We start from the raw sequence: 18,561 nt of genomic DNA on the forward strand, positions 1-18,561 counted from the left end.
CTAAATTTGCTACTTTATTTTTTTTGCCACGTCCCTCTTTTAATATACTCAGGATGGTGCTCTGACAGCTCAAACTGCTTATCCACTGTGACCATTAAATATTTTTGTCACTGTGTTCCAGTATTTCCTGTATTTCACTGCGGGCTGAATAGTTTATGTGTAACTTTATATTTGCTTGTATTAAAATATATTTTTAATTAATCAACTTTACTAAACACTTTTATTTTTTATAAATGCTTTTGTCTCTTCATTATTTGATTTCCCTCAATTCTGATTCCATCAGCAAACGTTATCACCAGTAACCAGTGGAGTTCTCAGTCATGTCAGACATGGCAATGATGGCTACAAAGTCCCCCTAGCAAGCACCCTTATTGAATCATAAATCTCTGAAAACCTCGTTTTTCGTTTGGTGTTGCTGAACATTTGCTTTTAACCTGTTCTTAGTTGTGTTTTGTAAGGCCTCTCAGAAGTCGGAACATTTTCACAGTTCTCTTTGTCAGCTTAACTGGTAACCTCATCAAAAAATGAAACCAGATTTCTCTGCCAAGATCTGATTTTCAGCAAAGCCATGTGAACTGATTGTTGATCACTTTATTTTTATTAGTTTTTCCATTATTTTTTCCAAGATGCTCTGGTTTGGGTTTTCACTGTGGATGTAACAACAGCATTCAGCCAGCTTCTCTAAGTTGCCAAATATTCCAGGATTCAATTAGAAATTAATGTGCTGAGACCCAACATCCTTCCAGCTCTTTGGGAACCCATGGCCGCATTTTCCAGATTTGCTTGTGTAAAAAAGAAAAGGAAAAAAAAAGGAAAAAGATTTTTTCAGCTGGCACTTTACATTTACCAAGGGAATCAAAAACCATTTTTATCCGATTATGGAGCGTTACTGTGCTTCCTTCTTAATACAGAAGAAATACTGAACATTGCTGCAGCACTAGAAACTATTTTACTGTCCTTTAGGTAGATACTGCTATTATTATTAGAATTCATTTTGTAAGAAAAAATGTAAGCTTCTCTTTACTGAATAATTTTCCTCCCCTATCTTTGGCAGTCATCTGTACTCCCATTTTCCTCATTTTTACTGATTGTCATGTTCCCTTCCTTGGGTTTTGTTTGTTGTGTGTTGTTTTTCTAATTGTCCCTTTCAGCACCTGTCTAAACAGGCTCTTAATTCAAAAATTCTCTTGAAAATATAGTAAATAAGATTAATTACCTTATTTTTTATTTTTCTAACAAACCTCTTAAAGAAACCCTCCATTTTCAGTCAAAAAACTCAGTCTGGGAGAAGACCTCTCTTTAACCATCAAATATAGATATAAGCATTTGTGATTTATTTACCACTTTAGTCCTTAGTAGCCGACCACGGTCACTGGTGTCCTGTGCAGCTCCCAGTTTGCTGTTTAGTTGTCAGTTTGTGTTATGCCGAGATGAAATGAGAGTTCCTTCATGTTGAATGCAGTTGTTTGTTTGTTTGTTGTTGTTTTTTAAAGATAAATTATTATCTGTAGCTTCTAAAATCTCAAATAATTTACTGTAGACCACCAGTAGTCCTGCTAACGTGCCTTCAAATACTGGAGTATTATTCTTTTTTCTTCTACACTGCAGTGAAATGCAGAATGAAGGCTGACTGGTTGATCTGTAACAAACCCAAGCGAAAATGTTCCCTCTCCTGGGCTTTGTTCATTATCCTGATCCCTCCGTGTGTGCCCTAGGATTTGATGATCTGAGCAGTGCAAAGCAGAGAAACTCTTTTCATCTTTATTGACTGTATTTTACTACTAGACCAGATAATACACTTCACCCTTTCCCTGTGTATCAGTACTTTGAGTTAAGATAGATCTTAGAAGCTAGACATGAAGATTTGTTTATACATTTTTACATAGTTTTAATGCAGTAAAACTACTTCATCTCGGGTAAAAAAAATCCTCATGTTTTCAAAAAATGTAATTGCCATCTGTTTAAAAGCAAAAAAAATCATTCCTACTCTGAGATGTTATAATTTGTGTCTGTCATCTAACCTATTCAATTCAGAGCTTTCTAAATGAGTAGAGGATCAGATTCTCTCTTTCATAGCTCCATGTTTGCATTGTCATTGAAGTACTTAAAGGAATTCTAGTTTTGTGCATAAGTTTACATTTTTTGCTTAGTTACTGGCCAGTGGTTTATGTTTTACTGCAGTCGGATCTGTATTCTGACTGCTGTATTTATGGTACCACAGGACATGGAAGTTTCATATAATTTAACCTTAGAATATGACTAAGTCTTTTTCATTTTCATAGAATCACAGAGAATGTATTGGGTTGGAAGGGACCTTTAATGATCATCCAGTCCAACCCTCCTTGTGTAAGCAGGGACAATGTTGCCAGAGCAGGTTGCTCAGGTTGCCAGGCCCCATCAAGCCTGACCTTGAACATCTCCAGGGATGGGGCCTCCACCGCCTCTCTGGGCAACCTGTTCCAGTGATCTACCACCCCCATGGTGAAGAACTTCTTCCTAATTTCTAATCTAAACATACCCTGCTCTGGTTTAAAACCATTGACCCTTGTCCCATTGCTGCACACAGATTCATACATTTTGCTACGTTAAAATACCTTTAGAACAAAGTTTAACAACTTTCCAGTATGGGAGCGTCCACTCCAGCCACGTGTGCTGCACTTTCTGCTTATCATCTTCAGGGAAACAGAGGTTTTGCAGTAGCCCAGGAAAGTCAAGACTTGAGTTACTTTGGACCCTGCTTGTCCATGCAGGCACCAAGAGGTGCCCCATGGAGAACGCCATCTCCAAGTCATCTTTTTCTGGTTGTAGAAACTCCACACCTGCTGACCATTCCTTCCCTAGGGAGATTGCAGCAAAGGTGCCATTTTCCAGGCAGAAAAGACTGAAGTTATGTGAGACATGTGAACAGAGGGGAAGCCCCAGACCGTGCAGCGATGTGCAGACAGGCAAACGTCCCCTGTCGTGGGACACTGACAACAGTGTGGTCTCTGGCAGCAAACTGCACTGTAAGGTGCCAGTGTGCTTTGGAATACCGACTGCTCTGACAGCAGTTGCGTGTTTAACGAGCAGCACATGAGTAACGCGCTTGTAGAGCCTCTGCTCCACCGTGCAAACTTCCTGCAGCGATGGGCAAGAGCAGATTGTTCTCTGAGTGCAGTTTGCTAAGGAATAATTTCACACTCTTTATAAATATGTTTCATTTTACATTTAAGCATGTACACCAAGTAAAATTTTTATGATAAGGATAGATTAAAGAAGCCTAAGAATTTTCCTGTGTAGGACAGCCTCCTGAACTGTCACCTTTATGCTGGGGATTAAAACCAGGGACGTTGGCTTAGTTCTGTGCAATTCAGAAAAGAAAAGATGTTAAGGAGACTCTCATGCTTCTGTATGAGGAATTTGTTTTACCCTTTGAGCATCACCATTGCATTTGTATTTAAGGAAACTTGTGTTTCTTTTGTTTACTCAATGTGGAATGATAATCTGAAAATTGTCCTTCTGTGTGATCCGTTTGAATTTGCCTAGGAGGCAGATGGTCACTCTTTGGCAAAAGCAGCTCTCAAGGAGGTGCATGGGAAGAACTGAGTAAGTGAGATGTTTTCATTTGCTGCCTCCAATGAAACCTGGGCTTAAAGCTCTGAGAATTTCTTTCTTTATATTAATATTTTTCTCTCTGGATTTGTTTCAGTAAGGAGGAGTATATAATTTATATGTTATATATTAATTGATAGTCACAAGACGTCCAATTTTGGCATTGTTGGGTAGGTAAAAAGCAGCTGCTCTTGGATATTTCCTCGTGCCCATAGGAGATGGAAATGTTAAAATAATGTTGGAACTGGAAATCACTTGGCTTAATCTTTTTTGCTGCCAAATTGAGAAGGTAACAGTTGTTAGTGTCACAAATACGCTGTGGCAGTAGTTGAGTTAGGAGAAGTTAGTTATTGCCAACTTCATTCTAACGAGGGCCATCTAAGCTAATTATTATATTTGGGTTTTTTGTTTTTAAGTTCACAAGATTTTATTAAAAATACATTTTAGTAATGCTTAATTCATCAAGGATTTTAATACTTTTAAAGGCACTTCTCTTAAGATTTCTGTGCTTAAAATCTCTTTTCTCCCTGTTTCCAGAACTTGTATGTCATTCAGACACTTCTGAGCAAATGAGTTTTGTGTGTGCTTAAAAATATTAATATTGTTAGCAAACTACTTTGTTATCATGGTGAGTTTAGTACAGCATACCCATATCTGATATGTGTTTGTGTTAAAGGCATGAGACCAGATATATAAGAGGGTACGCTTTGCTTAGCATCAAGAACTTATTTTTTAATTAATAGTAGGGAATTGGATCTTAAAAAATACACAAAGTTCGTTTTAATAATTCTCTATACTGCCAGGCTTTACAGATGCCCGATGTCATTTGATTGAGCAAAAATACTCAATAATGGTACCAAGTATTTCATTTTAGTCTGGTCTGAAGATTCTGTGCCACGTTCTCAACATTTCTGTATCTGTGGAAGGGATTAATTAACTGTAAATCTTTGGTACAGAACATACAACTTGAAGGCTTTTCTTTGATTTTGCAGTGTTCCTGTTCCAGTAGTCAGCCTAGAGAAAATTCCTAACCTAGTGAAGGCGGATGGTGCCAACGTTAAGATGAATTCTGCAACCACTACCACCATCACCTCCTCCTCAGCCTCTTCATCAACGATACCTGCTCCAACTTTGGTTAAATCTGGTTTGACAACCAAGTCAGTGCCACCGTCGCCAGAAAAGATTCTGAACGGCAAAGGAATTGTAGCTCCATCAATAGACAAGAAACACCAAAATGGCACTAAAAGCAGTAACAAGCCTTACAAAAGACTTTCAGGTGAGTGATGTTGGAGCTCATCTTTTGAAGTAGTCAGTCTTTCTTCACTAGGATTTCTACAGCTCAGAAATAATCCACTATAAATTGCTGTAGCCTGCTTCTGGTTTGATTTTTTTTTTCTTTTTTTTTTTAACTGTAAGGTGCCAGTTTGCATAGATGAAAAAGAAAGCTTTCACACTTTTAGCATGTGTAAAGTATTTTCAAAGTACTCATTCTGTTTAGCTTCAAATTAGAGTGTTTAATGTGTTTCTCAACTGGTCAACAGGCCAAATAAATTTTTTAAGGAAGTAAATTAATTAAAACAGAAAGGCAGAAGGCTTCCTCAAGCCATTGTGTAATTTGGGTTTGTTTGCAACAAAAGAAACTGTGCCTTGGTTGGGTAACTTCAATATAGTCACGATCAGGTGGAACAGTTGAGGTTTAAGACATTGGATTATCTGCCAAGTCGTGATTTTTTTAAAAATCTTCTTTCTTGGTTTTAAATGCTAGAAAATTCTAAGAAGATATGGGAAATGCTGAGAAGTCTTAAAAGTCGTAATTGCCCTCCACCCCATTCCCCTGTGCTTCGCGCACGAATGAAGGTGTTTGTAGCGCGGAGATCTCGATCTTCCTCAGGAAGACGGGAGGTGGGGTTGAGGGAGTGACATTAACTGTGGAGCTGCCCTGGGTGGCTCAGGCAGGGCACTACTGAGGATGTTGGTCCCCGTGCAGATCTGCCACAGAGCCACAGAGCACCCCATCGTGGGAGGACAGAGGCTCTGTTAGAAATCGCTGTCTGTTGGAGGAAGAATTCTTTTCCGTGGAGCTCCCTGGAGGTGACCCGTGCCAGCTGCTGGGCAGCGAGTAGAGAATTTGCCCCCTAAAGCTGGAAACATATTTTTGTTCTGAATGAAAGGAAACAAAGTGTTCTGAGGCATTTTATTTCTTTATTTTTAAGCGAAAGTAACTGACTCAGGTTTACGGCCTCAGAAGCTGTGCAGGGTCTATTCATCGGCCGGCAGTGCCTTGTGATCTGGGCAGGAACTTCTTGTGTGTGCTGAAAGGCTAATTTCGCTAACGGCAGCACGATCTGCGTTAGATCGTTAGCTTGGCAGAACGTTAGTTCATAGGATTTCTGAAAGCGTACTAGTTGGGAACCAAGTATAAGTCGTACAAGATAGATGCTGTCATTTCCAGTTAATGAGTGTGCCCTATTTTTTGACTGAATATCAGGTTTATTTTTTTCATTTTCCCAAATTTGGCAGTTAGCCCATGGTACTGCAGCCTTGGCCCGATTCCAGACCAGTGCAAGGTGTTTGCTGGGGCTGTGTGGGGTATGGAGCAATGCCATTGCCTTAAAGAATTCAGGCACTGATTGCTTTCTCAACTGGTTAAAGGTGGCGTAGAAGAAAACAGAGCCCTTGTTCATTGTAGCGTTCCACAAAATGAAAAAATGTTAAGAGAAAGTAGCTGATTAGGCTTTTAAACCTGCCATTTCACTTGCTAAGATCCAATTTGTTATTCTAATAAAAACTCTGTATTTTCCAGTTAATTTAAAACATTGGGTTTTTTTAAACCGTTATTTCCTTTAATGGTTCAGATGCTTAATTCAGCTAATCAATTCTGAATTCCTACTTGGGCAATTAAAACTGATACTTTTTGATACTTGTTTTCCTCACGTCACCCTGTACTACCACAGGGCTGTAGGTGATACTTGTACCTTTTTTTGTATGAGTGCTTGCTGCAATATGTTCGTAATTTCTGTAAGGCCTTCGTTCCCATTGCCTGCTTTTTCTGTGGAGGTGACTCCGTCGCTATTCTGTCTCTGAGCTGTCACTCTCAGTCTCTTCTGGGCTGGGAAACGTTTCCCTGGTGGAAATTTCCAAAGAGGCTGGGACTCGGCACAGGGCTGTTTGAGCTCTCCGATAGGCGTTAGTTTCCTTTTATATGGTGAACAAATCCACAGAATTGATACTTTTTTTGAAGCTTCTCTGTCAGGATCAGATTTAGAATCTGCTCAGTCTGGCTTCTGCTGCCTCCTGTATTGATGCAGCCGCACAATAATTTAGTGATGATGCAAACAGGAGAAGTCCTGAGAGCGCTGCAGACGAATGGCCTGCAGATTGTGTGTCACCGTGATGGATTCCTCCCCGTTCTTATACAGAACTGTGCAAAGGCTGAAAAGAAGATCTTGGAAGGTCAATGAGATGATTATTTTAGATATCCCATAAATTCATTCATTTCACATTAAAAAAATGAGATGGTGGCTAGGGGGTTTAGATTTCCCTCGGTCTGGTGCTGTGGAACCGTACAGCTGTTAATTTTTCAAGCTCCTTAATAAAGCTGGCTGGTTTACATCTCTTTTCTTTCTTTTTTAGTAACGTCTGCTCCCTCTCATACCATTTCCCTAACTGTGGCTGAAGTTTGTTGGTTTTTTCCTTTGCTGAGCGCTGGTGATGGTTTGGGTGATGAATGAACCTGTCCTTCTTTCAGGAGTGCTGTCGCTGGTGAGAGAGGGGAAGCAGTGCATGGTACCACAAAAGCCAAGGTGCCGCTGCCCAGCACAAGTGGATCTGTGTTTCCCTGGTAGCAAACCGCAAAAAATAGAATTTCTTTTCGAAGTCTTCCTTAGTTGCAATTCACTTTGGAGTGAAGTTAAAGAATGCAGATGGTCAGTTTAAAACAAGAATTTCTGTTGTGTTGCAAACAGGAGTTTGAGAGAGTTCAGTTTTGACCCTTCCTGTTCTTTCAGCAGGGTTACAGTGAATGCTCTTTACTCTGGCCACCAGACATGAAGTGAAGCCCGTTCTGGAGAAACGGCCTTCTCAAGCTGTGCCTGTGCACAGGTCTGGGGGTTCTCACTCTACACATTTCCTAATGCAGAGGTAGCCAGAAGCTGCATTTGATTATTGATAAGAAGGTGATAATCTTCATTTAATGTGTTGCCCAAACCCAGCACATCTGGCAATTGGATGCTCATGACTTCTCCGCAACAGCCACACGTGCTTCAGCCAGAAGTGGATCCCTGTTGTTTGGTGTTTTCTGTTTCTCAGGGAAAGCGTGTTATTTTGTTAGTTGGTAGGTGGTGGAGGCTTCCACTTTCTCTGACTATAATTCACTCTGCTGACTTTACCTCTGTATGGTTTCCTAAAAACTGGCTTTGCTATAATCGCTCCTGCAAGCCTGGCTTGACTGGGGCCCTCTTACTGACAGGCTGCAATCCGGATGCTCCCAGGGGGAGCGCTTTTGAGTTTTTGAAGTGTTTCCCTATAGGTCCAAAACTGTCCTTGCTGGATGGCTTTCAGGACATGTTCCACAGCCTTATGATTACTGTTGAAATTTTTTATTTGAAGGCATATTTATAAGTCCATATATTCTATTTAGGGGTTTGGGTTTGGGTTTTTCTGTTGAGTTTTTTGCTGGTTTTTTTTTAGTTTTGTTGAAGGGTTTTGGGTGGCTGATTCAGGAAACTGATAGGAATGTCATACACTCTGAACACAGGAGTAATTAAGTCCGTTAGGACATGAACATGCATTTTTATCTATTAGCTAGAAAAAATTGCTCATAATAGTCATACACAGATACTTTTCTGTTGTTCTGTAAAGGCCACAGAAGCCACAACTATTTGCGACAGATTTCAGTCCCTTTGTAGATTTCACTCTATTTTTTCCAAGCTCACTTTTTGGGATCTCTGCTAATAGGTCAATAACATAACCATTTATTTAATGATTACTTTATCATTTTTAAGACAATTAGCGGAATACATAAGACTGCTAGTAACTGTGGTGTCTAGATGACACTTGTCCTCTAACATAGACTACTTGGCCTCACGTTTCTTCTTCCAGCTGCTGTGCTTGCTGTGCCACTGTCGTAACGCTGTAACGCAGCCGTGAAGCGCTGTCTTCATCTTAGCTCCGATTTGTTCATAAAGGATTTTTAGATCCTAAGATTGAACGTTGTATTTGAGTACAGGATGTTCATTGTAGCTGAGGGTAACACCACTGTATAGTTAAAATAGGCTTTGGCAAATAGTTTACATTCCAATATCAAGCAAAAGCATGCCAGTTTGCCTATTAAAACGTACGATGTCAAGGTACGTAAAGATAATGGTAGATTTTCTTGGTGGCATAAACTGAAAAGTGAATGTCCTTAGTTTTGTTACAGCTCTGTAGTGCAAACCCTAAAATTATATTAACATAACCTAAGGGAGGTGATGCTATATGTGGTATATAAATACTAAAATATTAATGAAAATGAAGTATGCAAATACAGCATCTTAAATATTAATGCCCTTTTAATGTTAATCTTGAGTAGAACTCATGTAAATGCCTTTTTTGCATAATCTCTGCAAACTTTAAAGTCCATGCCTCCCTTCACTTGGGGAAATAAGAACTAACATACACATTATTTTTACACAGATTTAGGGGACATATTTAGATAACTTTTGTTTTCTAAATGCCACTAGTGATCTTGTATTAAGTTTTGAGACACCACGGGTTGTTTTTCAGAGTTTTGGGTATGCCAAAGCAGTGTTGTTCAAAGCACTTGTGATATTTGTCTGTGTGTGTCTCGGCCAGACTCAGAAGGGAGATGTGCGAATGCTGTGTTTTGAGGCCGTGGAGCAGTCAGGGTGAGAGAGGGGACTGAACTGGCAGGTGTGTGGCCTGGTCCTGTGTTTGGGCCACTCAGTTGATCTCAGCTCTGTAAACACATTTGTTTCTATGAGGTCTGACCGAAATCCTGCTTTAAATAGTTTGAAACGTGTAAGGACAAAAAAATGCACAACTGTGTGAGATGCCCATGGCACTGTTGTGGGGGGCTGGGGATGGTTCAGGTTGAGCCTGGGTGAGTTAAGTTCTATCAGGGAAAAATTATAGCTTCTCTGGTTAAAATTTCTGCAATAATCTGTTTTTTTCTCCTTTTTCTACCCATCCTCCATCAAACAGAAAGAGAATTTGACCCAAATAAACACTGTGGAGTACTGGATCCTGAAACAAAGAAACCTTGCACAAGATCGCTCACCTGCAAGGTATTTTTCTTAGAAGATAAAATATCAGATGCTTTGTTATAGTTTAAATCCTACCACAGTAGTTTGAGAGGTCATACCTGCTCCTGTCTTACAGACAATGGGTATGGTATTCAGACGCTGCCTTCAGGTAATTCTTCTGAGTAATTCTGTTTCTTTGAATCAGAGCATCTACATTATTCCACTGATAACTCTAAATTAAAGACTTTTTTTTCCTTGTCATTTTGTTAAGCAAAAAGCATTAACGTTTCATGTAGAAGCACAAGCGTTAATCTTAATTGCTTCTTTTTGGTCCATTTGTGCAACAATGTTGAAGTACAGTCAATTTTTAGTAAAAATAACATGATTTTTGTATACTAAGTTACTTGGAGGCTGCCCTAGTAATAAGTCTCATGTCAAAAAGTAGCAGCAATTTAAGATGTTTATAATGAAACTTTGTATGTGTACGTGCTGCCTGTCAGTAGAGATTATCAGTTAAATTCGCTTTAAAATGTATTCACATTTTTCAGTCCAGTGATTTTAAGTTAAGAGCTACAATGATGTTACTTCTTAATATTTTTAAATTATTTGAATTATATTTTCTTTCTTGGAGAAGGTAAGTCAGCAGACTCTATGATATGTAAATTGTTGCAAAAAGTAATTTTAGCATTTAAGAATGACTTAATAAATTATCAAAGATAATGTGGAATTAACAGCGTTATTTCCATAACTGTGGCTGAAGTTGCTTGAAGTAGATTTTATCTTTTAGAGTTGTGGTGTATCGGAAGTATAGAGGACTCATAAACAATGTCATGCACACACAAATGCTTTTTAACCACCCTATTTTTAGACTCATTCACTTAATCATCGACGAGCAGTTCCAGGCCGTAAAAAACAGTTTGACATCCTTCTAGCTGAACACAAAGCTCGATCCAGGGAAAAAGAAGTTGCAAAAGACAAAGAGCATCCACCGTCTGCAAGGGAAAGCTATCAGAGCCAGCCCGCACCAGCACAAGACTCCCTGGCAGGATCTTCAGCGACCTCTGGGCAAGAACCTAAAGTAACATCTCCTGCCAAATCCAGGCCACCAAATTCTGTACTTCCAAGGTACGCAGTTCTCCAGTGCGAAATGTTGCATTCTGAAGTGCTGTGGGAAATGCCGTAGTCTTTCATACAGCTTATCTTGTAGGCCTTTGGTATTTCTTTAGGCTATTGCATGATAAAACACACTAATATAAGAGTTTCTCTTGGCAGTAGAAGATAGGCTATGTTTATATTTGCTTTGGTATGTCCGTGGTAGCCTGTGATCTTATTGGGAATGGTATGAGGAGTTGTGTCCACCCTCTGATCGGAATCTCGGACAAACAGCTTTTTTTTTTTTTTGTGAAAATGGCCAGTAATACTTAGGAAAGTTTACATTTGAATCTTTCTGAGACTTTTGAGAATAGAAGTCTATTTACATGAGGCAGGGTAGGTACCAGTGGTGAAATTCTGCACGTTTACAGAGTTTTTCTCTGCAAATACTTCACCAGTTACATTAATGGAATGTATTAATTGGTCTTGATCTTAGAAAAAAAGCTGAAATTTAGTGTAAATGACAATGTAAGTGGCTGATTCTTAAAACGATTGATTTGAAACTGTCCATAGCATATCTTTACTCATTTTGAAGGTTTTTCTTGTACAGGACAAAAGCAGTCTTCAGGCAGACAATGCAAACTACTAAGGGCATCCCTTTAGAAAAAACAGTATGATCTATTGGATCTACTGAATTCTAATTATCCTCTGGTAAACTCTCCATATATTTTGTTTTGTTGGCTTGGGTTTGTTTTTTTTTACTATGTTTGGCTGGAGTAGATAGAGCTAAACTAGTTGGTTTTGTTCATATTTATTGTTTCATATTTATTTTCATTGCAGAAGCCTTGATCAGTATTGGGTGCCCATTTTGGGGCTTTTGTACTAAGATAGTCCCTATTTCACAGAGATATTTGTTGTATTTGCTATCTCAGTTCTTACAGTCAGGCATTTCCAATGTTTTCTGTGTGCTCATCAAGCCGTAATGAAATCCATACAGTGGCAGAAGTGGGTCTTACAAGGTTTGAGTGAAAGGACAATGAAAGAATGCCTGTAAATAAATAAAGTTGTGAGAAGTCTGCACTGCTCTTGTAAAATGAGTGACCTTACACCATCCTTACCTAGAAAGCAACACAGAAGAGGACAGGTAGACATTGTTTTCAGTAGGTGTTACATTCAAAGAAACAAAGGTAGAATGTGATTCAGCAAGAGTCAGCTGAAGAAATTGCAAAGGTAGCGGTGCATGAGGAGGAGGATTGTAGCAGTCGCATGTTGTGTTTGTACAATCTGCGCTTCTGTTTCTGTGGCAGTGCCTCTGTTCGGGCCTCCTGTCTGTTCTGCAAGCAGCCATGCCAGAGGAAACCCTCGCTACTGCTCTGCTGGCAGCGGCAAGGCTGCAGCTCTGCTGCTGGACGAGGTTGTGTGAGTGCTCCCTGCTCCGGGAGGCTGAGCTCGCTGCTTTCACCAAGGGTGCCTTGGCTTGGTCTGGCTGACTTTTCCTGAAGGCGAAGGAGCACTCGCACGATCTGTCTGTTGCAGCACCGACGGCAGCAGTTAATTCTGGCTGATGGACTTTGCTGAGCAATCCCTGCTCTGCTCAGAAGAGGGCACCTGTCCACAGTCTCAATGACTGCTGTGTGATAGCATAAATTCATGAGATTGAAGATCATCAGCTTTGGCCCAGTGTGGACATCTCTTCCGACTTCAGAGGTCCACATACAATTCTTTTCACCCCCACTTCTAATATAATTTGTTTCCAAGTTACTTGTGAAAGGCAAGGCACTGTCGTGCCCTGTGACACAAAGGCATTCCCCCTTTGTTGTCTTGGATTTTAGACAAAGGTACAGAAAACTTACATGCTGTAAGAGGTCCTTCCAGTTACTTCATTTACTGATCTAGCTGTACAGGGTGTCAGCTAAACACTCTTCTTATATTTAGTACAGTGATGTCAGTAGTATTTTGGTATGAAGTGAAATTTCATAACTGGACCCTTGGGACTGGTCAAGTAAGAGTAATAGTGCAGTGTAAGAAGATTTTACACATCTGATTTTTGTTTGCATTTTGAATACACTTTGCCTTTCTCAAGATCTTAAACTCAACTCCACGGCAAATTTAAGATTTCAGGCAATACAAAGGTGCTTCCGCTAACATTAACTTGATGATAACCTGTGATAGATTTCTGCCAAGACCAAATGTCAGGTATTCTTATCTTTTATTGTCCTTCTTTATATGATCATTTCTGCTATAATTTACTTTGCCATTTGACTCCGGCAGGTGGGTTTGCAGAGCCTTTGACCTCTGATGATTTAAATGTATATTCTCCTTCCAGACCATCATCTGCAAATAGCATAAACAGCACCAGTTCTTCAAACCACAGTGGGTTTGTACCAGAACTGCCACTGCCTTCCATGGGAGGAGATTTGACAAGCAGATTGTCCAGTGATGAAGGAGAAGCGGATGGAGCTGAAGAATCTGAGAAATTAGACTGTCATTTTTCTGGACACCATCCCAGACCTCTTGGGGTATGTGTCTGTCTCTGGCACGCCTTGCCGTTATTCTTATGTAATTAGAGATGGGAGAAAAAAGAAGTAATTTAGTAAAAACGTAAGAAATTAGGAACTTACATTCTGAAAACTGTATTCTAAAGGGAACACGTACATTTGACAGCAAATGGTATGGATGAGATAAGGTAGGAGGAGAAGGCTGGTCAGTGCATGTGACAAACATCGCTAGGTTGCAGGACAGGATGAGCAGCAGAAAATCAAAAGTTCTAGTTTTAGATTTTCCTCTCAGTAGACTGCAACTCGAGTGTAATTCTGCTAAACTGAGAAAAGTTGTGTTGTTTTAAATGTGATGTGAACAGATAATCTCTTTGTTGTCATAGTTCTTACAAAACCATACCTTGCAGTTGGTTGTAGTTCTGAAAATCATATGGCAGCAATGGACTATTGCAGTGCTTCATTTGTAGTTTGGTTTGAAGCAGTAGTTAAATATCATTTATGAGAATGTATGTGGACTTAGAAGCTATTGCTTCATTCATCTAAAAATGGAAAGTCTGGAGCACAGCATAGCCCGTCTGCTCTTGTGGTGGCTTAAGTATGTGCTTCTCTGGCAGCTGTTTTTGTCTTTCTCCCGCGTTAGTGAGAAATTCCATTGTAAGTAGCGAGGGCTGCCTTGTGGCATTTTCTCTGCAATGCGAATTTGTTTACACTGTACAAACCAAGAAGCAGTGGGGGAACTCTTAAACTTCTAATCCATTGGTTCTCATCAAAATTGAGCCAAGGAATAAAATTAATGAAGACTTCACTTACATACATGTTTTCCATATGATGTGCAGAATAAAATGAACCCTGTGATAACTGTAGCATTGTCTGTATTCCCTAGAGCAAAGGAGAACTTGTTACTCTCAGACACCAGGAAGAAATATGAGCTGAACATAAAATGACTGCCAGATGAAATTCTGTATTTGGTTCTTACACAGCAAATAAGAATTATTATAGTCCATACACTACTATGATATGCAGTATCCTACTGTTTCCTTGGTACTCTTGTATTCTGCTTCATTTTTGCAGGCTGCTGCTTTATGAATTAAAAACTAAAGGCTGACTGCATGTGTGTCCACACAACTTAAAAAATAATCAAAGTGCAGCCAGTTCTTGTGCAGTCATCAGTGAGGCAGGGCTGTCAATGGCCGTTTGGGTTTGGATCCTAGTTCTGTTCCAAGGCAAAACTCACTGACTCAGCTGCTCTTTGAAATCTTAGCATCTCTCAACTGAAGCAGTTACTGACAGTGCAACTGTTCTTAGTCCGCATCAACGTGAAGTCAGAGGAGATGGTGTAAATCACCTTCAGCACAGTCCGTGGTAAATTTCATAGAGAAGTGGACTGTTTTCCTTACATAGTCCCTCTCCCAGGTAGGTGGTAGTAATTGATGGGGAAAAGCCAGTAGCTTCTTCAACCACCTCTTAGTGGTAACTGATCAGAATCACTGGGAGGTGAGGCTAGTTTCTCAACTCAGGTGGTGGTTTTAATTAACCTGTTTAAACCTGTCATGAAACAGATTTAAGACAGACAGTTTGGTCACTACTCGCTGTCCATTAAGCTGAAAAGAGCTTTAAATGGATGCTTTTCTACGGCATCAGTAGCTTCTGCTGTCAGCCAGAATTTGTGTGACTTGGTCCCTGCATGATGGAGAGTTGTCTTGTTTTCTGAGGTTGATTTATAGTGAGTTTCTCTCTCACAAATAGGTGTTGCGTCAGTTCTCTACATAATGTGAGATCAGTAAGGCTGAACTGAAGAAAGGATAGATTCCTGCTCATAGCCTACACTGAGTAGTAGGACTTTGCAGGAAGTTCTCCTGAGGAAGTGGTGCAAAGGCTCCTGAGCTCTACAGAGTTCTCAAAGTATTTACTGCTCCTCTAGGTGGTTTTCATACACTGTGAAGAGAGTGTTCTGTTGTGGCACAGGTGCCATAGACGATAGTTGGGTTTTTTTAACTGAACTATCACTGGTTCGATTGTTTATTTAACAGATACTAAAGATGCTCCCATTGCATCTTTTTCCTCTTCAGTTACATTTTTATTCCTGTTACACAGTTATGAGATTTAATGTGCACAGAACACTGTAACTGTCATTCTGAGGCAGTATTATTAGCCAGAACTGCTTCCTTAGCAGTACCTCAGCATTTATATTCTTTCTCTGTCACACATAAGTACCTGATAGTAAACCAACTTGTTAGTGAAGTATGAAGTATACTTTACACTAAGCTGAAACATTACTCATATATTTCCTATATCGTGCAAAAAGTATTTATGCTGCAGATTGTGAAAAACACCTTTCTAAAGATGTTTTATATGCATGATACAAGTTACAAAGGTGTTCCTTGATCTATAAGTGATAATTATTTTATGATGTAGAAATATTTTTAATAAACAATGTTTATCTTTTCTTTCAGTTTTGTTCATATGGCAGTCGCTTAATGGGAAGAGGGTACTATGTCTTTGACAGAAGATGGGACCATTTTCGATTCGCACTAAACTCCATGGTAGAAAAACACTTGAACTCACAGATGTGGAAGTAAGTGGGATTTTTACACTTGGTGCGTAGTTTAACATTTTTAATTCGGTAAAATTTCTAAATGAAACACTCCATGGGAAGCGTTTATAAAATTACCTCTATATTAAGTCATAGCAGTAATAGGAATACAGATTTTCTCTTCTCTGTTAAGGAATATGCAGCACAACAGAACAATCTCCTATTCTGATGTAAATTTCTGCCAGATTTAGGACTTTTTGTAGTCCCTCTGAATCTGAGGAGGAATAGTTCAGCAGTTCTGTTAATATTACTTTAAAGCATTAAAGCTCAGTGTTTTCTGTGTTTGGAGATGCGTTTTGATATCCTATCATTTTACAACACACAGTTTAGATTTTGCCCAGATCTTTATGCCTGTATCACGTAGCCTTGTCACCCATTCAGACTTTGCTCTGTAAGACTCCTGTGTAAGGTCAGGAACTCAGTACACAATTGCCTGTGCATAAGATGGAATATGGTAGCCCATAATGCCCTTACTGGCTTTGGGGCCTTAAAATTTTGATTATTACTCAGTATTGAAGCACCTCTGTGTCATGAATGCAGGTTCCAAGCACTATAGGCTTTGGCTACACAGACACATTAAAATAGATTGCACTTCTAAAAAAGATGCTACTTCTTAAAAAAAAGAAAAAAATTTGAAAACCTCATGGCATCTGCAGATAGGATTGATTTTTAGGGGGGGTATTCAGCTACAGAATATGCATTCTTTTTCCAATATAATGACTCTAAAGTGCAGTGTTTCATGTCACTGTTTATTATCAGGACTGTGTTATATTCATTGGATACCAGCCATTAGATAAACAAGGTTTGATTTTTATTTAAATATATTTTTGAAACACTAAAGCTTGGCTTATCTGACTAACCTGGTAACTTGATGATAACAGTGCTACTGTGCTGGGAGACATAGTTTGGAAATGGTTGGGTTTGCTGTAAAAGGGCCAGTAAAAGGGCCAGTTTTGTGTCTGTGTAGAGACAGAGCACACTTGATCTGGAAAGGGTTCCTCTCTTCTACTTTGTAAATTTGGCTGTTAACTAGTGTCTGTCTCCTTCCACAAATAAAACTAATTTGGTTTCTTTAAATAGGAAGATTAAAACTTGTTATCTATTGGCTTTGTTTGTGAGGAGAAAAGACACTTGGGCATCTGCAAAAATGTGCCATTAGTACCACTCCTATAATGAAAATCAAAAATAACCTCTAGAGTAGTTATGATACTAGAAATAAACAGGCCTCACCCTGCTCCCACTAAATCCAATTGTAAATGTTTTCCCAAATTCTAGCTGTTTATGTAATCTCTAATATTTTAATGAATTCCATCCGTACTTACTTTTCTGTATAACACAGGAAGCTCACGGTGCTTAACCCCTATTGTACTCTTCTGTTGTCCGCAACCCTCCTCTGGACTGGTCTTTTCCTGTCTTCCCCCAGCCAGGGTACGCGTAAAGCTGTTGTTTTATAATGGGTGCTAACGCAGCTCTGTAGCTGTGGCTAAAGGTACAGGGATGCAAGGCCGTACTTTGAGAATTATTATAACATTTACAAAGAACTTTTTATCCCTACTTCTCAAAGTACTTGACAAAGCTGGGTAAGAATTATTTGCCCTCCTTTAAAAATAAACTGAGGAACGGATCCGGCAGTAGGACTTCCTCGTTTCTGGAGACGTGGACTGTATGTAACTGTGCCATAAACAGTGTTCTGTTTGACAGTCTCCATAGGAAGAATACCAGGAGAGAGCACTTGTAATTAGGATTTGATTTATGATAAAACAGCACACCCATTGCTGTGCTTTTATCATACTTCTCAGAGGGCAAGAGTAAGCCTTTAAAAACTGAAAAGCTGTCAGTAGTGAGGATAACAAGGGCAGAGTTACGGTGATGTACAGGTTCTTAACAAAGAGAAAGAGGATTAAACTAGGAATTAAATTTTAGTCTAAATAATGAGAACAGCTCACATGATAATTTTCCAAGAGACACTATGGAAGTCTGGTTCTTTGTTGACACTGGACTAGATAAAATAATAGAAGATGGTGGCTGAATAGAAAAGAACTTGAATACATTCTACTACTTTCACAGGTAATATTATTAAATTTTATTCTAAGAATAGTATTCAACTAGTTATGAAGCTTATCAAGCATTGTTTATTATCTTGCCAATTTTTCAGTATCAGTGAACTTAATCAATAACGTACCTAGTTAATCCTGTCTAACCAGCTCTCAAGTGAGCTCTTGGGAATAGCACTGCATTGGGAAAGGGATGAGCTTTCCCCGTTAAAGCTCAGTGATTAAGTGCTTCACGCACTGGCTCATTTACTGCCCTCATCAATTCTAACCTGAGCTTAGGTTGATGGTGAAACTGTTCTACAACTTGAACTTTCAGACAAAAGACATGCAATGAATGAAACATAGTGATTAGTTTGTTTATAGATCCCACCATCAGGTATTTTATTTGCATTTTTAAGTGTTTGTTAAAATAGGAGAGGAAAAAAGGGAATTAAATTTATAAGCAAGTGATTAAATTGTAACACTATGTACTTAATTGCTACATGGGGCGC

The 18,561-nt window shown here is 39.3% G+C and overlaps 1 protein-coding gene across 3 annotated transcripts in view; it reads left to right on the top strand.

Annotated features, from left to right (window-relative positions):
- ATXN7L1 (ataxin 7-like 1) overlaps positions 1 to 18,561 on the top strand; it is a 41,379-nt gene that overhangs the window by 11,399 nt on the left and 11,419 nt on the right. For all 3 annotated transcript variants that reach the window (XM_010183772.1, XM_010183773.1, XM_010183774.1), the window contains 5 exons: positions 4,584 to 4,867; positions 9,793 to 9,875; positions 10,702 to 10,958; positions 13,252 to 13,444; positions 15,877 to 15,998. In XM_010183772.1, coding sequence (XP_010182074.1) covers positions 4,584 to 4,867; positions 9,793 to 9,875; positions 10,702 to 10,958; positions 13,252 to 13,444; positions 15,877 to 15,998 — 939 coding nt within the window. The remainder of the gene's footprint in view (positions 1 to 4,583; positions 4,868 to 9,792; positions 9,876 to 10,701; positions 10,959 to 13,251; positions 13,445 to 15,876; positions 15,999 to 18,561) is intronic.

The sequence above is a fragment of the Mesitornis unicolor genome, unplaced genomic scaffold (assembly GCF_000695765.1).
Source record: "Mesitornis unicolor isolate BGI_N332 unplaced genomic scaffold, ASM69576v1 scaffold24484, whole genome shotgun sequence".
Lineage (NCBI taxonomy): Eukaryota > Metazoa > Chordata > Aves > Mesitornithiformes > Mesitornithidae > Mesitornis > Mesitornis unicolor.